Source organism: Mya arenaria, chromosome 12, assembly GCF_026914265.1.
Source record: "Mya arenaria isolate MELC-2E11 chromosome 12, ASM2691426v1".
Classification (NCBI taxonomy): domain Eukaryota; kingdom Metazoa; phylum Mollusca; class Bivalvia; order Myida; family Myidae; genus Mya; species Mya arenaria.
This window is the reverse complement of record NC_069133.1, coordinates 65,191,924-65,219,257: the sequence shown is the minus strand read 5'-3', so window position 1 is coordinate 65,219,257 and position 27,334 is coordinate 65,191,924. Positions and strand designations below refer to the sequence as shown.

Sequence of the window (27,334 nt, the reverse complement as noted above, 5' to 3'; positions counted from 1 at the left end):
CAATCATTTTTATTTAATAAGCATGATATTGTCGAACGAGACACAATAAAACGTCTAGCGATGGCCTCGTGTGTACGTCCACCGTACACACTCTAGCATTGCCAAAATCCTAGCACTATTTTTAATTACTTATTAGTCTAGGCACCGTAAATTGTTGAAATAAGTACATCGTTTGTCCAAATTTCGTCCTGTAAGTCATTGTCCGGGTATACGTGTTATTTTTAGTGTTCAAAAACTGCATGGTATTGTTGCATAAAGCAGCACGTGCAAAACATGCGCTGACCCACTCATTACTCCATCGATGTGTACTGGAATGTAAATTTGTTTTGTCCGCGTACCAGGAACATAAAAAAATACATCCATTGGGAATATGATGATAATTTCGAGTTTGCGAAAAATGTATATAAACGTTTTTCTATGTAGCGTTTTTTTTTTTTATTTACATCAGTTTATTTACCATTCTAATTCATAAATAGTACACTCAGAGTCCGAATGGGCCTGGCAAGTAAGTATATCATCAGTTGTTGTTTTAACATAGGATTCTCCTTTGCATTTAAAGATTATACTTTTAAGAATGCTCTGGCCAATTTTAAAGGTCTTATCATTAGGAACCTGGCGTACTTTATTTCCTGCGTACATTTTTTACCATAGACTTAACGCATAGTATCAAGTTTACATCTAGGTTAAAAGTTAAAAATACCATTAATCCTACCAACCATTTTGTCATCACTATAACAATTTCATGTGCATTAAAAACATCATTAATGAAATGTACACCTTTTTTAATTTTAAAGTGATATTTTTTCTGTTTTATCAAATGGTGTTAAAGTAATGGGATATCAAAAACCGTGTCCGATGAATAAATGTGCATAGTTGCTATATGATAGAATATACTTTTTTATTTTTACGGACCTTATTTATGCTGTAATCTTTACTTAAGTTAAAGTATGGTATTCACACGATAACATTTGCTCTAAAGTAAAGAAAAACAGTTTATCTTATAGCCTTTCAATCAATTGTAATGGTGAAAACATTCAAAGTTCAAGGGTCATATGAAAACTCTGAAGTGAGCTTGGTGCGATCGGGAAGGCTTTCAAACTAGCCCGAGATACTATGCAAATACATGTACACATTGTAGCAAAGTTTCAGGGTAAGAAAAGATCATGTGAGAGAATGAAAAAAGTGAATTTGGACAAATGTTGACAATTCAAGTCAAGGGTCATTACTCATAGTGAATTGTGCGATCCGTTTGTTTACACACAGCAGATATTTGGCGCACATGAACACTAAAATAAAATTAAGTAAATATTACATAAAACTAATTAAGTAAAGGAATGAACATGAGATAATTGTATTAATAATATAAATCTGCCATGCAACAGAGGCGACCTTTTTAAATTGATTATCAAGTAAAATTATTTTCAAAAAGAGAGAGAGAGAGAGAGAGAGAGAGAGAGAGAGAGAGAGAGAGAGAGAGAGAGAGAGAGAGAGAGAGAGAGAGAGAGAGAGAGAGAGAGGGGGAGGGAGGGAGGGAGGGAGGGAGGGAGGGAGGGAGAGAGAGAGAGAGAGAGAGAGATCTTTTAAAGATGATAAAGTTGGGTCCCGAGTCTGCTCAGTTACCATGATATACACTGGAGGACGTTAAAGCGTCCTGATCCTAGGTTACTTTCTGGCTGTGCACAATACTTCACAGCCTAATAAGATCGTTTCTTACTCTGTGGACTACGACAATGGAAAGACAAGACTGCGGCCTGCTTGCGTCTTAAAGTAAATGTACCGCCCTGATACCCCCTTACATATCATAAAAACACATTTAATCCTACTCCCAGATTTTAATTAGAACCCATCGCTAATTATTGTGGAAACAATACTGTAGTGGTATATCCCCACGCCGGCTCCCCGCCCCACTGTCTTATTTGCAAGATAACTACTAAATCCGATTAAGACGCCGTTTGCGATTTGGACGTCTTGAATGTAATAATCGAATTATTTCCCTTGAAAGCTCTTCACTCACGGAGATTCACAATTATCATGATGGTAAGCAACACATTTGTTTATCCATGTTTTAAATCTAACTGCATCCTTAAAAATACTATTGTTTAGATGGTGTTATTTATTTATCTAATTTAAACTATCTGTACTGGATTTTATCATATGTGTAATTATCTGATATCGCTGGATTTATGTTACATTTATATCGTATTAATACATGTATTAACCTGCAAATTTCCAGAACATTCCTTTGTAGTAGAACAACAAGAATATGCTCTTAATGTCTGTGACATTTGTCTTAACAGCAATATTAGACAATTCATGAACAGATCAACAGTTTTGTTTATTGTTGGCAACAATGCAGAACTAACGCTCTCTGTCGAAATTATAAAAATAATGTTTGTTGGACTACGAATTATTCTAAGAGCTTTGGCAACTGTTTTAGAGCTGTCACTAGAATTTGGCCCTTATTCACAAAAGTATCTGTGTACTGTTCCCAATCAAAGAGCCCAGTGATTTTGTAAATTATTTAACTGCTGAATATCGGCAGTTATCCAATGCAAAAAGTCTTCCTATTTTACAATGAAGACCCCACGACCGCCGGAACACTAGCACGGCGCTCCAACCAACTGAGCTAACCGGGCGGCTGGTTCTTACCCACACACACTACAATCCTATGCTCTTGTAAAAAAATTTTTTTTAAAAGTTAACTGCGGAGTACATATTTTTTGTTTGCTTCTACTAACTGTCCCAACTATATTTTAACCCTTTACCTCATAATTTCGCGATTATTTATCGATTCCCGCATGATTGTGCCAAAAGGATCCTCGATCGATTCTCGCACGATTGTGCCAAGAGGCACCGTTATTTAATGTAATGTATTTACATACCTGTTGCTTATTTTTTTCGCAACAAATGCATTTTTGTGTAGTATAAACATCGATTTATAATTATCATAGTTGCCAAAAATGGCGATGTTACTATTCAATATTTTAAGAAAATTGCGACTGAAAGAGACTGGGGTCAAACACACCTTCAAAGTTCACAGCGCATGTTTGAGGGCATTCTTGCCTCGTTTTTCTATGGAAAATCCCCAAATATGTAACTAGCTATTTTAAACTACCACTAATAAATATCATATAGTTATATCCTATTAATCAACCCCAAATCACGTCTCAGTGGCAGTGGTCGAAATAAGCACAAGCCCGCAAGCCCTGCTCTGGTAAAATGTCTTCCGGGCTTGTTCATAAATATGATTCCATGCAATAAAATACGAGTTCGGGCTTGTTCATCCAAAAGTCTAATTTCGATGACTGCAGTGGATGGTTCAGAAATGTGTCAAAATGGCTGATTAAGGATGTATTTAACAAGGGTCTGGCTTGAATAAACACATGTCATTTGTCACTTCTGTTGAGGCTAGGACAATATCTAGTATTACCTCAAGTTCATTAAATCCATTCCCAGTGCTGTTAAAACCGTTGCCAGAAGCTGACTAAGCAATTTTTTTTTATTTTACAATTATATGTTAAACTTAATTCATTTTTAAAAACAACATCTAGTACTACGTCGAGTTCATCAAATCCATTTTTTTGATTTTACAATTATACATTAAACTTAATTCATTTTAAAAACAAAAAATATGTTTATATATAGTTAACCAAAATAAAATGAAATACATAAGGGGTCAATTTTCCAATATTCTCCCATAATCTCTTATGCAGTAGGGGTACTTATTAGGGCTTATTATCTATTGGCTACTGGTTATCAATGTACTGATAAGCCATATGATGGCAGGTTTGACATGAGGTGAAGGGCTAAGTAAAATTACCCTGCTCTCATGACTACTTTTTGTCAACAGCAACCACAGATAATCTTGCTGAAAGAGGGGACAGATTCCTCCCAGGGTGTCCCCCAAATTATCAGCAACATCAATGCATGTGGTGCTATCGCAGATGCTGTGCGGACCACCTTGGGTCCCCGGGGAATGGACAAACTTATCATTGACAGCAACGGTAAGGAACATATTTCAGTTAAAGTAGTGTATTATTCGTTAAATTTTTAATCAGCTTTATCAGTTTCCTTTTTTTTGAATTATTTTGTATCATTGAATCTTGATTCTCTATAAAGGAAGGTTGTGAATACTTTTAAAACCGTCTTAATTTCTGCTGTAGCAAGTTCTCCTGATTAAATGTTCTATGTTTAAATTTGTTTAAAATATTTTGTTTGTACATGTTTATAGGAAAAGCCACAATTTCTAATGATGGAGCAACAATCTTGAAAACCTTGGACATAGTTCATCCAGCTGCTAAAACACTTGTGGATATTGCCAAGTCACAAGATGCAGAGGTGAGAACAGTTACTTTTCTGGCTACTATATTCCCAGTAAGACATAAAAGCAGGCAGTTAAGAATGGATGTATTGTTTACGTTAATGAATATGAAAAAGATAAAACCATTGAACATGAAAGCGTAAGTGATTTGAGACTGGCACATGAAAAGCATGTTTAATAAGATTAAAGAATTCTGTGCAAGAAGTTGGAGCTTGAATCAAATGATAATTAATATATTAGGCCTTGAAAATTGTATTAAATTGTATTAAATTATAATTGAGTTGAACAAGTGCCATGTCTGTGCTTATTTACACCTGTGTCTATTTTTTACCAAGATTCAGTAACTATTCAATTATGCATAAAATATACTTATTCTGTTGCACACAGGTTGGCGATGGTACATGATATACTTATTCTGTTGCACACAGGTTGGCGATGGTACAACATCTGTTGTATTACTGGCAGGGGAGTTTCTCAAACAGGCTAAACCATACATTGATGAGGCTGTCCATCCACAGGTTGTTATTCGGGCATTTAGGCGCGCTGCAGCACTGGTATGTTTGTTTTTGTTAGGTTAGATTGTCTAGTCAGCATCTTCCTTAAATCCAACGTCATATGATATACAACTTTCTTAGAAGTTATATATCAATCAGAAGAGTTCTAAGTGAAACACCACTCCTTTTGGCTGCTTACAGTTCTTTTGTTTGCTGGTCGATCTAGGGTGGGAAACTAAAACTGGCATCTCATTAATGACTGCAAATCTCAGAATTTGTAGTCAAAACTATGATATGCCTACACTGATGTTTAAAGTCCCAAATGAAAGAAATATATGAATTTCTATGGCTATAATTGACAGATCTGATGAAAAATCCCGCAATTTAGAGTTCATCTAATGAAATTGAAGTATTGTACTAGCGCTGTACTGTAAAATGTGACACGAATATATAGTAATAACATGGGAGCAGAATAGAAATAATATAGCAGTTAGCAATTAAAAACTATTCTAATGTATTCTTACCACCGATTTATTACCTTTGTCAGATAATAGAAGTTGAGCCATGATACTAACTTGAATGTTGGCTTTAAAGAAAGTGTGAAGACTAGGGGCCTTAGGCATCTACCTTGCTCTGAAGTCGTTTTATGTATATCCAGCAGAATTTTAAACACCACTCCTTTTGGCTGCTTACAGTTCTTTTGTTTGCTGGTCGATCTAGGGTGGGAAACTAAAACTGGCAACTCATTAATGACTGCAAATCTCAGAATTTGTAGTCAAAAATATGATATGCCTACACTGATGCATTTTTATGAATAAGTTGAAATTATAAATGTGTATTACCTGTAACAAATAGAAATGATCTTTAGTGTATAGATTTTGGGCTGCCTGTCTGGAACAGGCTTCACTGCAATCACATAATGAAATGTTTGCACTGAATAGCTAAATAACATGAAACTTTACTTCCAGGCAGTTGACAAGGTGAAAGAACTGGCCATGCAGATCAAGAAAAACGATCCAGAGTAAGTGTAAAGTAATCGTTAAATATCTGAAATTGTAATACTCTGTAGAAATAAATTTGAATGTAAAAAATCCACAGGTATGAAGATGCATTGTAAGTAACAGGGTTTGAATCAAATGAAAACCAGCCAGCCTGTCCCTGGTTAATAATACATCATGCTTGCTAAAATGACAAAAAAATATGGTTTGTTAACACAGTAGTCCCATAACAATGAATAAATCAAATAAAAATATGTTGGCATTATAACGTATGTTGAAGATGGCAATCATTCTCCACTGGTAGGCCTGTCAAACCCTCGTGGAGTTGGCATACAAAAGCAGTAGTAGAGCAAGAAAGGCATCTTGTTCAGTCTCCATATGCATGTTGTATATGGAATGTTTTTTGTGGTGCTCATATATGTATGTAGGTAGTTGCTACTGGTGTTAAGGACAATACTGTTTGGCTTCTCAGGTTTCAGTTATCTGAAATAAGATGCAAGTAACATATTAGGGCACTTTTTCACATTATAACTCATCTGGGTTTCGAGGTTAAACGTCTTGGTTTTGTGATAGCCTTGGATTTGACGTTGTGGGAAGTTGACTATTGGTCTTATTTAAAAAACAACATTTAAGATTTTTGAACGAAACTCTGTTCAATTGTCAACTGGAGTCAATGCATTCATGTACAGCAAGACCCATGAATGTGGCTTTAAGTCATGCCAAAACTGCTTTGACAAATCCTTATGTGCACTCAAGATATTCACATGGAAGCTTGTGCACATGTTACTAGAGACAAGATACACATGTGTCACAAAGCCCATTACTCTGGTTGTATTAAATGTCAAATTTAATAGTTCAGCGCAAAATTAACTTTACAACATACAACCAGCGGCAATATGCACTTGTGTAGCCAGGTCCATGACTCCTGTTTCTATAATTGGCGAGTTTTTACTCTCATTCAACTTATAAAATGGACCAACATTGGCTGCTTGGCCTTCTCTCCAGGGCTCACTGTTTACACCTTGTGTTTTGCATCATTGTTGTACTTAATGAATGAATTATCAAATTTTTCATCTTAAACCAAGAGTAGAAAATTGTTCATGTGTTGTTAGTGACAAAATATGGGATTACTTTGTTTGGTGGCATTGTCATTGTTGTGGTCTTTGAATTTGGTATGCAATTTGGTCATGGTCAGAAGATGACCCATATAGATTTTCTTTTATTTTCCCCAGCAGAAAGCCAGAGTAGATATAGTAACAGTAGGCACATGTGCGAGCATGTGGGTGCATATCTTGGTTGAAGCATAACTTGGAAAAGTCTTTGAGGTATTGACTTCAAGCTTATATACCGATAGATCCCATGGAGAAGTGCAGTACACAGTAACCATAACTCTAGGTGCATTATTTTTTAGTTATTGCCCTTTTGTTAATGTTCATTGCTATCCATTGTGAAAAAACAAAGTTAATACTGTTCTTAATTCAATGGGGGATATGGCACTCTGTGACTGCTCTTGTTTATCATTTAATTGTTCAAAGTCTTTTGTTTCTGAAGTTCGACCTTTGTGTAGTCTTGCATTTTTCAAGATGGATTAGCTTAACTGTACGAGTCTAGTGTAGCCACAAGTTGTTACTTGTATTAGTATAGGGTAGCAACAGGTGGTCAGTTTGGTTTTTGTTCTAGTCTGGTAGAGCCACAGGTAGTCAGTTTGCACTAGTGTTGTGTAGCCACGGGTGGTCAGTTTGTTCTAGTGTGGTGTGGCCACAGGTGGTCAGTTGTATTAGTGTGTGGTAGCCACAGATGGTCAGTTTGCACTAGTGTACTGCAGCACCAGATGCTCAGTTTGCACTAGTGTAGTGTAGCCTCAGATGGTCTGTTTGCACTAGTGTACTGCAGCACCAGATGGTCTGTTTGCACTAGTGAACTGAAGCACCAGATGGTCAGTTTGCACTAGTGTAGTGTAGCCTCAGATGGTCTGTTTGCACTAGTGTACTGCAGCAGATGGTCAGTTTGCACTAGTGAACTGAAGCACCAGATGGTCAGTTTGCACTAGTGAACTGAAGCACCAGATGGTCTGTTTGCACTAGTGAACTGAAGCACCAGATGGTCAGTTTGCACTAGTGTAGTGTAGCCTCAGATGGTCTGTTTGCACTAGTGTACTGCAGCAGATGGTCAGTTTGCACTAGTGAACTGAAGCACCAGATGGTCAGTTTGCACTAGTGAACTGAAGCACCAGATGGTCAGTTTGCACTAGTGAACTGAAGCACCAGATGGTCTGTTTGCACTAGTGAACTGAAGCACCAGATGGTCAGTTTGCACTAGTGTAGTGTAGCCTCAGATGGTCTGTTTGCACTAGTGTACTGCAGCAGATGGTCAGTTTGCACTAGTGTAGTGTAGCCTCAGATGGTTTGTTTGCACTAGTGAAGTGTAGCACCAGATGGTCAGTTTGCACTAGTGTAGTGTAGCCGCAGATGGTCAGCTTGCACTAGTGAAGTGTAGCCACAGATGGTCAGCTGATCTACATGTGTGGTATCAGTTCTACGTTTTCAGTGGCAGAGTAAACTAGCCGGCTCCACAGTTGATATGGATTTTATATCCGTGTGTCAATGTGTACCTGTTTACAAATAATTACACAAAATATCTTTTTGTCAATGAATACCTTTTAACCTTCTTGGTTATATTAAGGTTTTTTCTGTAAAAGAACTTGTTCGTGGGGTTTTGACCTCTTGGAAATTGTAATGTATAAATGAACATTGCTCTTCGTCTTATTTCTAGCTGGACCAGTTTTCTGAAAAATCTATATCAAATTTGCCATGGTTTCTATAAGAATTGCTCAAACAAGAGAAACTAAAATATGTCATTTATTGAGAGGATGACACCTCGAGATATTCAAGTAACCATTAGGCCCTTGGTAGAAGACATCTGATTTGTGGAATTTTAGTTTCTTCCTAGTTGTGAAGTGTAACTACAGATGGTTAGTTGTAATAGTGTATTTTAGTCACAGATGGTCAGCTGATCCATGTGTATGGTCTCAGTTCTACATTTCAGTGGCAGACTAAAGTAGCAGGTCCCACAGTTGATATAGACTGTTTGTCCATGTGTCAATGTGTACCTGCTTACATTTTAAAGTGTGTCTGAGACTAATCATTCAATTGTTCTAGTTTTTTGTTTGTGATGTTTGACCTGTGTGTAGTCTTAGATGTTTCCAGATGGTTGAGCTTAGCCATACTATTGTGGTGTAGCCACAGGTGGTTACTTAAATCCACAGGTGGTCAGTTGTATTAGTATAGGGTAGCCACAAGTGGTCAGTTTGTACTAGCCTGATGTTGCCACAGGTGGTCAGTTTGTTCTAGTGTGGTGTAGCCACAGGTGGTCAGTTGTATTAGTGTGTGGTAGCCACAGATGGTCTGTTTGCACTAGTGTAAGTAGCCACATGTGGTTTCTTAAATCCACAGGTGGTCAGTTGTATTAGTATAGGGTAGCCACAGGTGGTCAGTTTGTACTAGCCTGATGTAGCCACAAGTGGTCAGTTTGTTCTAGTGTGGTGTAGCCACAGGTGGTCAGTTGTATTAGTGTGTGGTAGCCACAGATGGTCTGTTTGCACTAGTGTACTGCAGCACCAGATGGTCAGTTTGCACTAGTGTAGTGTAGCCACGGGTGGTCAGTTTGTTCTAGTGTGGTGTGGTCAGTTGTATTAGTGTGTGGTAGCCACAGATGGTCTGTTTGCACTAGTGTACTCAGTGCTCCAGCCAGGATTTAAAAAGGGCAGGGTGGAGTTTTGAAAAGGGCAAGCTACATGAGTCGTGGCGATTGAGGGTGGTTGTGGGAGGGGTCCCCCACTGTCACAAAGGGGGTTTGGGGGGGGGTCTCCCCCTAGAATTTGTTTTGTGTTCATACTCAATTTAAATCATTTTCCATGATATCCAGACTTGAACAAAATGTGTTTTTTTCTCAAAATTTAGAAGGGTGGGTTTGAATTAAAATTTGTCTTTTTGTCTGTGGTTGTATGATTGTACTTGTCTGGAGTCTTCTTTATTGCAATGTCACATATTTCTCCTACAAATCATGTAAAATGAAGTAAAAACCATGACAGTTAAACATTTAAAGCAATCAAAATAAATACACAAAAAAAACAAATATGTAGGGGACGAATCTTAGTTTGGTACGATCGGAATTGGGTACGAATGTAACATTCAGCCTGGCTGTTATTTAATTGTCTTTGGTAAAACAATGTTTAATATGCTGATATTTTAGAATAAATTGACAATAAAAATCACTGCCCTTGCTTTAAAAAGTCACTTTTAAAACATAGAACATTGATAAAATAACCCGTAATTCGTTCTGACAAAATGGCTGTTTCGGCGAATTTTGGCATGATCATAGGCATGATAGGTAAACACTACATAAAGCATCAACATATTTTTGTTGGTTATCATCATGAATATTTTACAAATAAACTTTCAAAACATTTACTGAAAAAGTGATGTATTTGACTGTGTTAGCGCCACCTTTCTTATGTTTACAAATCGGCAGTGACCGTCTGCTAAAAGTCAACAATGTTTAAAATGGCTAATCACGTCTGTACAATACACTTAACAATTATTTAAAAGATTTAATTGTGCTTGACAACATTTTTCATCATCCCTTCGCATTTGCTATCACATTTTACGAACTTTCATCATTGAATGAACGAGTTCTCAATGTATATTCTGATCGGCTGACAATCAATAGTCCCGCCTCCTGGCGATGTTTCTCTATTTGGCGGTTCCTAATTATCGGATTAGAAGATGACCGATTATGAATACACAGGTCGTCTGCTTATTACACAAATACACAATTAGCTGTCATATGACATGGACAAGGCACATGGGAAGATGAAAGGGCAGTATGGTATATTTTAAGCAGTCAATAGAGGCTAGCGGGAGCACTGTTATCATAAGTATTACGTAATTTGTCTCAATTAAGACGGCGGATTAAGGGCTGCCGATCTTTCATAATGATTTCAATAGTAAAAAGGGCACTAACGGAATAATTGGCGCTAATAGAGCACTTGTGAAAAGGGCACTACTCAAAAAAGGGGCAGGGCGGTAAGAAAAGGGGCACGGGCGCTGCGCCATTGAAAAACGGGCTAGCTGGAGCACTGGTACTGCAGCACCAGATGGTCAGTTTGCACTAGTGAAGTGAAGCCTCAGATGGTCTGTTTGCACTAGTGTAGTGTAGCCTCAGTCAGTTTGCACTAGTGTAGTGTAGTGTAGCCTCAGATAGTCGGTTTGCACTAGTGAAGTGTAGCCACAGGTGGTCAGTTGTATTAGTGTGTGGTAGCCACAGATGGTCTGTTTGCACTAGTGTACTGTAGCACCAGATGGTCAGTTTGCACTAGTGTAGTGTAGCCGCAGATAGTCAGCTTGCACTAGTGAAGTGTAGCCACAGATGGTCAGCTGATCTACATGTGTGGTATCAGTTCTACGTTTTCAGTGGCAGAATAAACTAGCCGGCTCCACAGTTGATATGGATTTTATATCCGTGTGTCAATGTGTACCTGTTTACAAATAATTACACAAAATATCTTTTTGTCAATGTGTACCTGTTAACATTCTTGGTTTCCTTGAGATTTCTGAAAAAGAACTGCTTTGAACTTTAATGGAGGGTTTTGATGTGTTGGACTATATAATATATCAGACCATTGCTGTTATCTGGCAATGCCAGGATGTTATGGCCATTGACATCTTATGTTTAATGCCTTGCTAATGAGTGGATGCTTAAGTGGGCAGCGGCAATTTTATTTGCTTTTGAAGTAATTTTTGGTTGTTGACAGCCATGCCATTCTAAACTTAGCATTATTAATGACATTACATGTCATTAAGAGTAGGTACAGGTATATACTTTGGTATGTCCCTGACCTTTATGAAAATGGCCTGTTGTTTAAAAGTTTGATCGACCAGTCAGCCACATGTTTTTTAATCCTCTGCAGTGTATTGTCATACAAATAAGATTTTCACATGTTTGAATCTGCCAACATTTCAAATGAGGTCATAATTGTTGACTGTTGGTTGTTATTGACAACACTGGATAATAAAGTGGAATAAAATAATATGACATAAAAGATAAACAATATTTTTTTAACTTCTCTTTCAGGGAACAGAGGAAGATGTTGTTAAAGTGTGCGGCCACATCGCTGAGTTCCAAGCTGGTAGCCCACCAGAAGGAGTTTTTCTCCAAGATGGTGGTGGATGCTGTGCTTAGTCTGGACGAGTTGTTGCCTCTAAACATGATTGGGGTGAAGAAAATCACTGGAGGAGCTCTAGAGGTGAGTAAAGTCTGGGATTAGGTGATTTGATGGAAAGGGTATGTTTCTGGTTTGCAAATAAATAGTTCAATTGAACAGTGAGTACACTAAAATTAGCTATAAAGTTTAGAGCTTGAAATACATTGAAGATGCAAGAATTCATTATGAGGATTTGTTTTGAAAGCAACGTGTTGGTCTAAATAATTTATATCAGCAAAGGCTGTATTCAAATTGATTGACAGTTTGCAATGCAAGTGTACACCACTGACCTAAATGGCAAACCACAACTAGTCAGCTGGTATGTTGTAATTGTAGTATATCAGTGCTACTACTTTCGTGGAAAAGAAAATGATCTTGACCTTGGCTTTGACTGATGGGTCGTTCTGATTCAAGGTCGCTGCTAAAGGTCATAGGTCAATGTGTTCTCTGAGAGTTGTGGACAGTTAAATGCTGTTTACTTAGTTTGTGGAACATACAGACATGTATACACAAATAATGAAAAGAAAAGAGATTTGGCATGTTATTTATGAAGGACATTCATGTAATTGTAAGTTGCCACACACTAGGCAGCTGACAGCTCCATGGCTTACCAGTGTTTCACAGTGTGGCAGAGTAACTCCCATCTCTAACTGTGGGGCTCTGTTCTATACTGCAGTGCCTTGGTGTGATGGGATGGACATGACTCAGTTAAAAAACAACTTTTGGATTATATTTTAGTGGCCTTCTTATTGAACAGATATTTGGCTTAAACTCGTGTCAATAAGAAAAATGTACTTTTCTGTATATTGACAAATGTAATTGTTTTTTACCTTGATTTAGTTTATTTTTAACGTTGCTGGTTTTTGAAATGATTCTGTTGTAAGCCGTAGGATGGTAGTTGCAAGCATTTCTTTGAATATAGATATTCTCATGAGACTTTGTATGCATTATCCAGTAGCGATACATTTTTGGACCAATACTCGATCACCCCAGCAGGAGGAGTTAATGAGTTATGTCCCCTTATCAATATATTTTGCTACTGTGCTCTTGTCAGCTTCTTTTAAAACCACAACTAGTCAGCTGGTATGTTTTATCTGTAGTGTATCAGTGTTACAAATGTGGAAAAGTAAATGACCTTGATCTTGGCTTTGACTCCTGGATCGTTTTGATTCAAGGTCGCTGCTAAAGGTCATTGGTCAAAGTGTTCCCTGATAGTTGTTGACAGTTTAGTGCTGTTGACATAGTGTGTGGAACATACAAGCTTGTATAAATAGAAAAAGGGTTTTGTTTAAAAGGTTTTGTTTAAAATAAGTTTGAAAAAGGAATTTTGAATGTCCCGCATTTTGTTGTCAGTTAAAATTAATTTTGATCACTGTTGCTTATTGAAAAATGTATGCCTTAATTACTTTGAAAAATAATGCTATTCGCCATTTATGTTATAGTTATGATGGGCATTCATGTCATGTATCAGTTACCACACACTAGGCAGCTGACAGCCTCCATAGCTTACCAGTGTTTCACGGTGTGGAAGAGTAACTCCCATCTCTAACTGTGGGGTTCTGTACCGACTGCAGGGCCTTGGTGTGATGAGATGGACATGCATGTTTATTTGGTTCAATACTTTGAATATTGAAACATGGACGGGGATTTCCCTTACTTAGGATGATATATTGGAAAGAATCACCAGATATACCCAATTTGTGAACTTCAAGTGTCCAAGGACCCCTGAATATCAAAGTGGCTTGATTGAATCCATAAAAAAGACCTTTTTCAAATAATTTTAGTACATCAAACTATTGAACAAATGTTTCTTCTAAACTCTTGTTGAAAAATAAATCCCACCTTTGATACTCAAAACTGATTTGAATTAAAAAAGAAAATGTTTGGGGATTTTTTATTTGAGGATTATTTTATTGTTGTATTTAAATGTTGCCTTTTGTTGAACACATGCTGTTGAAAGCTTTGTGATAGTAGTTTAAATATTTCTTCAACTGGAGATGTTAACAACTACAACTAGTCAGCTGATATTTTTTCTATACTATAACAGTGTTACAAATGTGGAAAAGTAAATGGCCTTGACTTTGGTTTTGACCGCTGGGTCGTTCTGATTCAAGGTCGCTGCTTAAGGTCATAGGTCAATGTGTTCTCGGAGAGTTGTGGACAGTTAAATGCTGTTTACTTAGTTTGTGGAACATACAGACATGTATACACAAACAATGGAATGAAAGAGATTTGGCATTTGTTATTTATGAAGGACATTCATGTAATTTATAAATAGCCACACACTAGGCAGCTGACAGCTCCATGGCTTACCAGTGTTTCACGGTGTGGTAGAGTAACTCCCATCTCTAACTGTGGGGCTCTGTTCTATACTGCAGTGCCTTGGTGTGATGTGGTGGACATGAATGTAATTTTGTATTAACACTGACTAACAGAGATGAAATTCCTAGACGCCCAAAGGACTCGGTTATAAAACAACTTATTCATAATATTTTATTAGACAAATTATTGAACAGATATTTTGCTTAAACTCTACAGAAAAATGAAATAGTACCTTTCTGTATAGTGACTAAAGTAAGCAAAATTTGATGATTTTATAGTTTGCCTTATTTTTTTAATGTTGCCGTTTTTAACGTTGCTGTTGTTAGCTGTGTGATGAAAGTTGCACGCATTTCCTTGGAATAAAGTTGTTCACATGAAATTAAGTATGCATGTTCTAATAGCAATACATTTATGGACCAATACTCAATCACCCCAGCAGGAGGAGTTAATGAGTTATGTCCCCTTATCAATATCTAGCTATTGTGCTCTTGTCACCTTCTTTTCAAACCACAACTAGTCAGCTGGTATGTTTTATCTGTAGTGTGTCAGTGTTACAAATGTGGAAAAGTAAATGACCTTGATCTTGGCTTTGACTCTTGAATCGTTTTGATTCAAGGTCGCTGCTAAAGGTCATGGGTCAAAGTGTTCCCTGATAGTTGTTGACAGTTTAGTGCTGTTGACGTAGTGTGTGGGACATACAAACTTGATTTAGAAAAAGGGTTTTGTTGAAAATAAGTTTGAAATGCAAATTTTGTGTTTTCTGCATTTTGTTGTCAGTTAAAAACACATTTTAATGACTGTTGCTTAGTCAAGCAGTCTTTTATTTGTAATTGCTATCTGGAAAGTGTGTAGAACATATCTGATTACTCCCATCTGCTTTCAGGGTTTTTAAAATAGTATCAGATATGTACATATGCATAGAGAAGGCTGGAATTCCATGTGCAAGCAGTCTGCATCTGTGATACGCATCCAAATTTGAGAATGGAAACCATATTCCATTTATCCGCAAAATATATGAAAAACAATGAATTTTGGGATAGCAGCTATAATGTGACAATTGAAGTTCTTTGAATTGGAACAATTGTTTTTTCACATTATCACGCTCAAATAGTTTATATTTCATATGGCACAAGTTTTTCATATATCCTTAATTGCAAAAATCAGACGCATCAAATATATAATAATATACAACTAGGATCTTATTTTTTCGGACTGCACATGCTGAAAGAGTGCATATAGAACTTCTGGTAAGAAACACTACATTCACAACAAATGTGATTTTATGATGAGGGCATTAATGACGTTTGTTTACTGACCCACACACTAGGCAGCTGACAGCCTCCATGGCTTACCAGTGTTTCACGGTGTGGAAGAGTAAATCCCATCTCTAACTGCGGGGCTCTGTTCTATACTGCAGTGCCTTGGTGTGATGTGATGGAACACTTGTATTTAGTGTAATATTGGTGAAAATAATCTGTTTTTCTGAGTTGGAAAACCTTGAAATTGAATTGTTGTTCCAGAAGACTGACACAGATATAGTGCTGCTGCTTATCAATTATTTGATAAAGAGTCTGAGACCAGAAAATATGTCAGTACTTCAGGAAAACCAAAGTGTGAAATATTGCCTGTAATTTTTTTTGAACTGGGGACAAAATATTATGGTTATTTGTAAAAATATTTACAAATGCATGATTTAATAGGAATGTTGCCGTAAGCATATCGACCAATGGGAGGCCTAAAAAAGGACTGCAGCTTAGGAAAGAATGTGGCCGTGTTTACTTTCATACTCAACTGTACCACAACTAGTCAGCTGGTATGTTTTATCTGTAGTATATCAGTGTTACAAATGTGGAAAAGTAAATGACCTTGATCTTGGCTTTGACTCCTGGGTCGTACTGATTCAAGGTCGCTGCTAAAGGTCATTGGTCAAAGTGTTCCCTGATAGTTGTTGACAGTTCAGTGCTGTTGACGTAGCGTGTGGAACATACAATCACTTTTATAAAGTGGCCACTTGGGGAAAAAGACAAATTGAATGTTTAAGACAGGTGGCCACTTATCCATGTGGGAAATTGCTGCTACTTCAGTTTTGCACTACTACAATTTTCTAATCATTTTATTCACTCAACACATTCATCTAGAGTCAAAAACTGGCCATTTGTCTTACCATAACCCATAATAAAAATTTAAAAGCACACAATGCATAGTAAATGCGCGTTAATGAAAAAGTATTTCCTGTGAAACTGAAATAAATACAATTCGTTACTTTGTTGCTTCAAGTGACAATGCAAACCGTAAATCCATAATAAGTACTCTATCGTAATTGATGATGATTATTCGAGAATCTATTCTTTAATTGCCTTAATTCTGATGAAAAAAACATTCGCCAACTTTCTAAAATATGATTGAATTTGCAAAATTCAGATTTATGATATGTTGTTTCATAGGTAAGGTCTTGGTGTAAGAACCTCCGACAAGTTTAGAAAGCAGTGTTGACATTTTCAGCGCAGATGCCTTGGATAATAAGGATGATTAAGAGTAAAGATTTAATGTCGTGATTGTATTTCAGGATTCTCGCCTTGTGGATGGGGTAGCATTTAAGAAGACATTCAGCTATGCTGGCTTTGAAATGCAGCCTAAGAGCTATACCAAACCAAAGATGGCACTTCTCAATGTGGAGCTGGAGTTGAAAGCTGAAAAAGAAAATGCGGAAGTTAGGATTGATAACGTGGCAGTAAGTGTGATTGAAGAGCCTAAAGTTTGACAATTTATATTGCAAGAGGCTACTGGGGGAAAAAACCTAAAAAAACAACAGGCATTTACAATCCTCAACTTAACAAGTCAACGGGTACAGATATGTTTTCCTGAGAAGTAATAAGTAAAAATATTGGATTCTGTTTGAGGTCCATTTAATATTGATCATTCAACTCTGTTAGAGTCAGCGCATTTATCATTTATATTGATACATGTAGCTTGCTTGAAAATTGAACTTTGATAAAAAATAATGAAACTGCACTTCAATGTTGCCAATGATTTTCAGGAGTACCAGAAGATTGTGGATGCCGAATGGAAGATTCTGTATGATAAACTGGAGAAGATCCACCTGAGTGGAGCCAAGGTTGTCCTGTCTAAACTGCCTATTGGAGATGTGGCCACACAGTATTTTGCAGACAGGTAGTCTTTATGATTCCAGGAATGTTCCTTCTCATATAATTTTTTTCCGTTATTAAGTTCCATAGATTCCTTTGTAGAAAAGGTTACTTGAATCATAATAAAGACTAGAATGTGTTTGGAAAAGCACTGTCAAAAGTGAAAAACATATTTCATAATATTTTTCAAAGGTAATATTTCCATGTACCATTTTTCCAACAGGGACATGTTTTGTGCCGGCCGTGTGGTAGAGGAAGATTTGAAGAGGACCATGAAGGCGTGTGGCGGCTCCATCCAGACATCTGTGGGCAACCTGAATGAAGGCGTCCTCGGCACATGTGAGAAGTTTGAGGAAATGCAAGTTGGTGGTGAAAGGTAGGTGAAGTCAGTGTTGCAGGGTTTTTCAGTGGACATTTATTCATCAAGCTCAGTTATTCAAAATGATGAGCTGCCTGACAAAAAGGCTGACATACAATTAAAACCAAACACAACTGTAACACCAGCACAAACAATAATTGCATTATTATACATGATAAACTTGGATTATGGAAAGCGACAAAAAGGATTCTCTTTACTTTTTGCAATTCGGAAGTTGCCAATTTTTGGCCAAGTTAAGCAGTTGATGAAACGCTGTGTTGCAGTGTGATTTTTCTTATTGCTTTTTGCATTGGTAGAAGCAATTACTAACCCAACAAGTCTGGCACTCATGGCAAAGCATTTGCTTGCTGCAAGTATTCATTTTATACATTGACCAGACTTGGCGCTGACCTTGTTAATTAAATTCTTGTTTCATAGACTTGTTGATATAGAAAAACTAGCAAAAAAAGGGCAAGAAAATATTCCTAAAAGATCTTTAAGTAGCATATGACTTGCTGCGTGTTAAATCCATTTGATAATGAGTGTGAATGAAAACCTTGGTACGGAAAAGTCAGTTTCTGTAAATCTTTCAGGTATTATTTTCTGAGTCACACAAACATACTATATACAATGATATATCTTCTACAGGTACAACTTGTTCACTGGCTGTCCACAGGCTAAGACATGTACACTGTTATTAAGAGGTGGGGCAGAACAGTTCATCGAGGAGGCAGAACGCTCCCTGCACGACGCCATCATGATTGTACGAAGGGCCATGAAGAATGACTCTGTTGTTGCTGGTGAGATTCTATTCTTATCAGCTAGTCTGTGTTTCTGTCCCCAAAAACATATTTACTGCATTTATGTTATGCACGGAGGGATTTTAATATGAAGTGGGATTGATGTTCTGTACATGAAGACAATGTCGAGTGCAAGAGTCCCTACATTTGCTTATAATTTGTTAGCTATTCCTGAAAGTTGGCATTTTAGTAATTGCATATAATCCATTAAAACTGGATGGCACATTGCCTTGCATTTGTCAATTACTGTGACAGCTCTTGTTTTAAAGAAATTGGTAAATTATCAAAGCTCTGGTGTTGTTGTCAGTGTGTAAAATCTTCAATCTCGATCTAAACTTGAAAATTGTTCAAGAAACTTGCATCCACGAATCTTTGTAAAGCACTAAATTGGACATATAACAAATAGCAAAGCATTGTACTGACAGTAGTACAGGTTGGCTGAGCCATATAACCAAAATTTTGTTACAACGAATGAAGTTTCGTAAAGCAATACTAGGCCCGCTTATTCTGTTTTTGTTATATATGAATGATGATCCAATGATGAAATTTTTCTTAAGTTCCGTAGCGAGTATAAATATTTGAAAATACGGCAATATTCCCAAAGCACCGTTTTGATGGTCTTTTGATAATAGTTAAATTAAAAGGTTCGAAATTAGATGTGAAATGATTGTTTAATATTATTCTTTCCTTCACAGGTGGAGGTGCAATTGAGATGGAGCTAAGCAAATACCTCCGGGATTACTCTCGCACAATTGCTGGCAAAGAACAGCTACTGATTGGAGCAATGGCAAAGGCTTTTGAAGTAATCCCTCGACAGTTGTGTGAGAACGCTGGATTTGATGCGACAAATATACTCAACAAACTACGACAGAGTCATGCACAGGGTGAGATTTAAGTACTGTAGGAAATAAATAACTAAAGGCTTAGAGCTTCAAAGGTCTGAGATGGGGTTGATATATGTATTGAACTGTTGTAAGTGATCACAGTTAACTGAATGTCAATTGATCAATGATAAAAAAGTATCCAAAATACAAGAAGTTGGAAGATGAAAAGTGTTGATGGCTATATATATTTTATAACTTAATATTTAATTTACCATTACTATTAAGTCATGGATAAAATCAAAAAAACGTCTTAACATTTGATTTTAGGGCTGTTTTTGCCATAAGGCTTTCGAAGAGTCCAGATAAAACTGTATTGTTTTTCCATAACCAGGTGGCTGCTGGTACGGAGTTGACATCCTCAACGAGGATATCACAGACAATTATGAGGCATTTGTCTGGGAGCCTGCAATTGTCAAAATCAACGCTATCACTGCCGCTGCAGAGGCAACCTGTCTCATCCTGTCTGTGGACGAAACCATCCGAAATCCCAAATCCGCCCAGGAAGGAGCCCCAGGGGGTGGTATGGGGCGGGGTAGGGGACGGCCCATGTAGAGAGAGGGCAGAGGACATTAGGTTTTTTCAATTGACATGCTGAATATTCCTTTTCATGTGTGATACAGACATTTCAGAAATGCTGAACTTTAAATATCTAAGAAATGAAAATAGAATAACTGCTATACTAAGAGAGGAAAAAAAGAAAATGTGAGATTAGTAGGTCTTTGCTAAACATAACCTCGTCTGTGTGGTTAAACTTAGTGATCTGAAGGAAATGAAAAATGTTGGACGTTACTCTTCCTTTTTTCGTCTACTGAACAAGTTCTGATTCGCTGTTTTGTGTCAAAATTGTGCTACAATGAGCAAAATGTGCTATTATTTAACACATGTAGAATATCACTAGGTTTGTCAAACTTTGATCATTTCTCGTTCAATGTGTTCGGTTCAAAACCTTACATTTTCATTCATTTGCTCATTTCAAGACACATGTTTCTCTGATGAGTTAAGGGACTAGTGAACTATGAACAAACTGAATTTATCTGTGTAAATCAAGGTGTTGTTGCCTCATTGAATCTATTTATTAACATTTTTTTTGTATGCTTTGTGATTTTTTTATAAAAAAAAGTTTATTAAATCTTTAAGAAACATGTATTTTTGTTTGCTTGTGCTATTGAAAAGGCCTTGTGAAATGCTTTGTAAGGTGGTGCATGGCATATACAAGCTAATAATCATTCTGAAATAATATATATTCTCATAGTAAGAAAGAACAAAAGAAATTTGTGAAAATGGTAAATATACAAGATCATTGGCTGTGGCGACGCTCTTTATGGATGCCATAGCAATACAAATTGTAACAATATTTACAGTTTTAATTAACATCCTACAAAAACAAATTTTGATAATTTAAGATTTTTGATTATTACATTGGTTTTACGGTAAGCGAATTTTAAAGTGACACACTTGTATAAATTCAAAATTAATACATACACATGTATAACGAACATAAGTTTTCAGTGATAAACCTTTAAAGCTGCACTCTCACAGATTGAACGTTTTGACAACTTTTTTTATTTTTTGTCTTGAAACGAGCTAAGGCCACAACAAATTGATCATTTGTTCATCGGATTTGCCGCACCTAAAATTCGAAAAACGAAAAAAGAATAAAAAAACTCTTTTTTTGCGCCCGCACATATTATTTTGCCGCGCAGATTTTTTTTTTGTATACTTCTCAATTTCCCCTATTTTCTGAGCAAACTTTCCTCGCCATCAGGACATAATCAGGTCCGGTTAACCGCAAAACAGCTCCTATTTGTTGACAGTCTTTTTTGTCGGGCATATTTTGCAGGACACACCGTTGTTATTCATTTCCGGTGGTGTCTCATTTCCGGTATTAATTTTCAGTTTACTAAATCAGTTTTCGTAATGTAAAATACACGTTTTAAGTGAAAAATCAGTGTCATAGTCGATGGATTATAGTATTCAGTAAACAACAGCAGTTTCACAGCGTCGAAGGCAATAATTATCTATGTGTGTTTTTAATAATTCACTGTTTTGTACTCAAAATTTAGTGGTAAATAATAACTAAATCTGATTTTGAGTGCAAAACTTCTATTCAAATACACGCCGAACACAAGACTTACAACCATTGAACATGTTCTCGTGAGTTTTTTTTTTTTAAATTCTAAAATGCATTTCTTAGTATTCATATACTCAAGTGTTATCAACAGATAAAAAAGTAGGACTTGTAAATGCTTTAGAAACAGTCTGTATTTACACATACATAATAACATCAGTAAAACCAGAAAATACAACCTTTTATAAGTATAATGACTGTTTTAATTTTCTAAATTCTTTGTTCTTATGCACCAATTGTAGCCACGCCCCCCCCCCCCCCTCCCCCCCTCTCTGGTCCAGGGGTAAACCGGGAAAATGGGCTGTGTTTTTACCTTCCAGGTGGCCCCGCAGTGCCGGGTGAATGTGGTGGTTTTGTCTTCCAGCCAAATACAGCGTGGAATGGGCCTTACCTAGAGTCCCTTGGGTGCGTGGGCATTTGGCGGGGGTTTCATGAGCAGTACGTCCCCGCAGGGCGAGGACTTTGCCCGGGCTTGGCTGGACCGAAAGTCAAAGTCCCCGCTATTCCCCAGGCCTGGGGGGGGGGGGGGGGGGGCTTGGTTACAATCGACTGGTGCATTATCGCACTTATTTTCTTTGATCAATTAGTGATAAAGTGGCTGTTTCTTACAGGCATTGAAACTATGGAGGCTGTCATGTTATTCTTTTTCAAGGCACTGACCTACATGTATCAACCATAGGTTCGTGGTCAAGGCGAGGTCTTGAAATGGAAACATCTTTAATCCAACACCTGCACTTAATATAATGACCAGTGCCACATTTGCAGATTTGTTTGCTACTGCTTTAATTATATTTTCCCACAATTCAATTCACAGTGTATATTTTTTTCAGAAATGTTCTGTGTTATTTACATTTTCAATATTCTGCCATGTCAATGTCACTACAATTATATCGTGTGATTCAAAAGGTTCAAATTAGACCTGACCCAATATTTAGAAATTCTCAAATGATAAATAAAATGTTTTTTTGTGATTGTAAGTTAGATTAGTACGGAATGAATACAATAGTTGTTCTTTTTGCTCTTCGAATAATTGCATGTTACTGTGAGAAATGCTGTCTTTACAATAGTATCCACATTTAAATTGCTGATGCAAGGAAAGTTAATAGTAAAGCAGTGGATCTTATTGCATTTGTTAAATATTGAGACAGATTAACATGTGATACAATCAAAACCTTTTCAATTCTAACTGAGAACCTTTTTTTGCAATTAAAAAGCATTTCTTAACATAATTGTATGATAAATTTGGTAAGAAATATACATTTTTATTTTTCGCTCGCCTCTGATTTGCCTTAAATTTAAAAAGTATTTTTATATTTTTTTCGCTCGCTCACTCCTACTTTTTTTGGGCAAAATCCGTAGAACAAATGATCAATTTGTTGTGGCCTAATTTTTGCGAAAATCCATGGAAACCAGTTACATAAGACTGTTGACAAAAAATGAGATCGCATATTTTTATATTTAAGTTCAAAAATTGATGTGTAATGCATTTTTCTTAAACCGTTAGTAACCGTTTAAGCCATAAAACATTAACTTTCAAATGGAAATATGAAAATCAGCGATCCGATCTTTTGTCAGCAATCTTATATCATTGGTTCGCAGATATTTACGCAAAAATTTGCTCTTTCCAGGACAAAAAATAAAAAAAGTTGTAAAAATGGTAAATCTGTGAGTGCAGCTTGAACAACTTACGAAATAACGCATTTATTGAAAATATTTATTACTGATAAGATCGTAACCATGTATTTTATAGCTGAAAACACAAACAATTTAAATGATTGGTGAGTGCTAAAAGATTTTCTCTGATCTATGTCTCATAAGGTTGAAATACCGTGATTCTGCACCTTTCTTTCGAATTCAACTCCGTATCTTCATTAAGAAGCATTATTTTCGACATTTATTCATTCCTTTGATATATTAAAACAAATGGAATTAATTGTGATAAATCTTACTTCGGAGTAAGATTGCATCTTTAAGGTATGACATGATGTTAAGGGTGACTGCTTATCTGGAGTAAGGCTCATTACTGGCCCATTTATTGCTATGAAATAACGCGATGACATGGCTGTATTATACTTTGGTATATCTCCATCTGGAAAAAAAACATGGATCCTGCAAAAAAGTATTCAAGCTAGGTAAATGAAATTTTGTGCAGAAGTGGTTAGGAGCCTAAAGGTTCTTATTGCAACAAAACCGGAATGGGACTATTGAATTGCATGCAATACGTGGCGTTTTTGTTTACTTTTGAATTTGAATTTTCGATACAATTGAGCCCAGAGTATATAAACTACAACTAGCGTTTACAATGTGATCATACGACAACTAAATGGCTTGATCATTTCCGACACCAAGCTCGCAGAGCATCTGACCGACGTCGGCAGATTAAATGAACGTGAGATGTCCGTGTCTAACACGTGCTCGTGCTCGTGAATGATTTTGTTACTGGGTTTGATTCTAAGGCTCACGAGTTAAAATCGAATATGATAAGAATAGTTCAAGATCATTTAGGTTATTAATGAACTTGAAACATCTTAGCATAAGCATTATTTTACATATTTTGTAATTGGAGCGTTTTCATTGACTGTTGGTTTATATGGGTGGACTGCGAAAACAACGTACAACAATACATTGGACACTGGATTATATTGTGAATTACATGTTCAAAACATTTCGCATACCAATACTTCTCTGTTTGAATTGATATTACTATTGCAAATTGTGATTTATTGAACATACATTCACTGTCAATGAAGGGCCTACGTTTCCATAAGTACACAAATAAAACACATACCTTGACGGCGAACTCAAAATAAATACTGACGTACAAAAACTACTTTTAAACTCCTGTATTTTTATGAAAACAGGAACAGATTTATTTTTTATTCATCATGTATTTTACAAACAATCGCAGTATGTCTCGGCATCTTGTCCTCCTGAACCGTGGCTCACACAGGCAGCGTGCTGTCCAGCGGGACACACGTGTCCGTGACAGTCGGCCTTAGTAGTGCAGGGGACACCTGAAACATGGAGCAGAGAAGACTGGAAATCGCTGTCAGGAATGGGGGAAGGTTCTCCTTTTTAGCACCACATAAGCTTGATCAGAAGGCTGCCTTCTAATGGAAATACCTCTAGAGCGTATTTTTGAAATAAGAAAAGGGTTGTTCTGCAGTGGGTTCTTGCAGTAAAGAAGAAATGTGATTTTGCTACCGAATCGGTTTTGAAGGACGCACTTTTCTCAAGTGTTCTTATAGTACTAACCTACGCTGTATTTACATATAAATATATGTATGTATGACAGTGTGTGTTAGTAGTGTTAGTACAATTGAGCAAAATATGCATCCCGGTAAATGTATAGCTATAAAATATTAAACGCTAAAGATATGAACATAGTATCAAAGATAAAGGTGTGACGGTGTTAAAAGCCTCCTTACAAGGATCTGTCGGTTTCTTGCAGTTATGTTGTCATTTCAGCAAAAACCAATCGACGATTAAAATGTTCACGTCTATTGACTTAAAACGTATAGTTACTTCGAACTCAGCGAATACCTTCCTCTGTCGTATACAATCGCTGACGCCACACAGCGGTAACCTCCCTCTCAGTGGCACCATTGAGTGGTAACCTCCCTCTGTTGTATACAGTAATAACTGACACCACACAGCAGTTACCTCCCTCTGCCGTATACAGTCATCACTGACACCACAAAGCGGTTACCTCCCTCTCAGTGACACCATACAGCAGTTATCCCCCTTTGCCGTATACAGTACTCACTGACACCAAACGGCTGTTACCTTCTGCCGTTCACATATATCACAGCCACTTTGCATGACAAGAGATGATGATAAAAACACGTGACGTCATTTTAAAGGTCGGACATTTGTTTTATTTACTTTTAACTTTGAAAACAGCCTTTGGTTAAGGAACGCCTGTAGCATATTAATTAACAATGACTTGACACAGAACCAGTACGTACCGGCCCTCTTGCCGTGATGGGTGCATACACACTGATTCTCTCCGGCGCCTGCACCAGTGCCGTGCTGTAGCTCACAGGAAGCCACCTCCCCATGCGCGCATGCCGTCGCCGGGCAGTCGGCGTCTGACACACATTTGCTGTACACAACCGCTGAAAGCGTTAACCAGGCGAGCGCTATTAAATGTTTTACAATTGTTTAAAACATCTAATGGTTAGGCTTATTCGAAAATCGTAACAGGTTATTGTGTTTTATTTTGCATTTTTTTCTAAGATAATTGCAACCAGTAATAAAATGAGAATCCTCCCATGTACTTCAAATACACTAATTTTGAAAAACCCTTAAATTATTTTTAATGGCCAATTTTTTTTAATAAAACGAACATGACGTGCAACATAAACATGCGAGGAAAAAAAACTAAAACACGCCGTAAAACAAAATTTAGCAACATTATAGCTGGAAATAACTCCTGCTTTCTCGCCAGACAGAATAAACCATGTGCTACCATTTTCAACTGTTTTCATTCATAAATAAACACCATGGAGGTGAATAAAGAGAAAGGAAAAAATCACGTTGACTCGGTATTTTTACGCGCTTTTTTCCGTTTGTTCAAGTTTTATCCCTCATTAGTATAATAGCATTAGTGTAATTTCATTGTTCCTTGGATATGAACAATACTCTTTTTCAAATAGATTAGCGGATATATTTTTCATTCTAAAAGAAAAGATTACCGGTACGTTGTTAGTCCTAAATTGTACAAGTTCACCCGCAAATGTTGTTTCATCATTTAAATGAATTTTTAATGACACTTTTGCCTAAACCAAAAACTCATTTAAAAAAACAAACACGATTAATGCATATGATTAAGGTACAGATAAAAAAATATCAGCGATGTTTTGGCTCTTTTTTAACTGGGGAATTTGAGACCATGCATTGACATTCACCAGCGGTAAAATAATGATAATTTTGTGTTTTATATAATGGCTAATAATTTACTATTACCTTAATCATATAGTCAAGAAATATATTTACAAAACATGTGTTTTTACGCGTAAACACTCTCGATCCTCTCACACTTCAAAGTTCAAACACATATATGAAAGCCTCCCTTATCAGCTAGTGGATTGTGCAATCTTGACTATTGGAATTATTCGAAGCTTTTTTTAAATAGATGTGTCGCAATTTAAAGAACAGTTTCAGTATTAGTATACGTACACACAAATTATGCACACTTACCAACAAGCGCCACAAATGCGAAAAAGTGGAGAGCGCGGATCATCTTTCGGCACTGCAGAGTCTTGTGAAATGAAGATGAATTCCGTGTGCAGCTACTTTTATACAGTAGGCAGTGCGTTTGATAAGACGAAGTTAGGATGACGTTGGTAGACGAAGACGTCACAGATTCCACATAGGTCACTGTGTTGTTTGCAGGAAAAAATTATCGTGTTGACGCTATCACCAAGCAAGGATAAGGCGACACACTTATTTGATTGTCATACTAGTACCAACAGTTGGCGAGATTGACAACCTAAATAATGCAACGGTTGTAAACAAATAAATGTAAAAACTGCTATACTGCAGAAATTGACAGCAAGCATGCAAATGCTACTAACGCACATGATGCAATTGGTGTATCAAAGGAAGCGAACTATGAG

General features: G+C 36.8%; 2 protein-coding genes across 2 annotated transcripts; one reads left to right on the top strand and one right to left on the bottom strand.

Annotated features, from left to right (window-relative positions):
* The first annotated feature begins 1,992 nt into the window (after positions 1-1,992).
* On the top strand, positions 1,993-20,729 carry LOC128211598 (T-complex protein 1 subunit eta-like). The gene is made up of 12 exons (XM_052916578.1): positions 1,993-2,037; positions 3,851-4,004; positions 4,232-4,338; positions 4,750-4,875; positions 5,784-5,836; positions 11,946-12,117; positions 16,964-17,128; positions 17,435-17,568; positions 17,767-17,919; positions 18,550-18,701; positions 19,397-19,585; positions 19,917-20,729. The coding sequence occupies exons 1-12, from the start codon at positions 2,032-2,034 to the stop codon at positions 20,135-20,137; spliced, it is 1,632 nt and encodes a 543-aa protein (XP_052772538.1). The 5' UTR covers positions 1,993-2,031; the 3' UTR covers positions 20,138-20,729.
* A 3,847-nt stretch (positions 20,730-24,576) lies between these two features.
* On the bottom strand, positions 24,577-27,016 carry LOC128211035 (uncharacterized). The gene is made up of 3 exons (XM_052915423.1): positions 26,916-27,016; positions 25,682-25,831; positions 24,577-24,727 (listed from the first exon to the last, which is right to left on the bottom strand). The coding sequence occupies exons 1-3, from the start codon at positions 26,956-26,958 to the stop codon at positions 24,606-24,608; spliced, it is 315 nt and encodes a 104-aa protein (XP_052771383.1). The 5' UTR covers positions 26,959-27,016; the 3' UTR covers positions 24,577-24,605.
* Between the last annotated feature and the right edge of the window lie 318 nt (positions 27,017-27,334).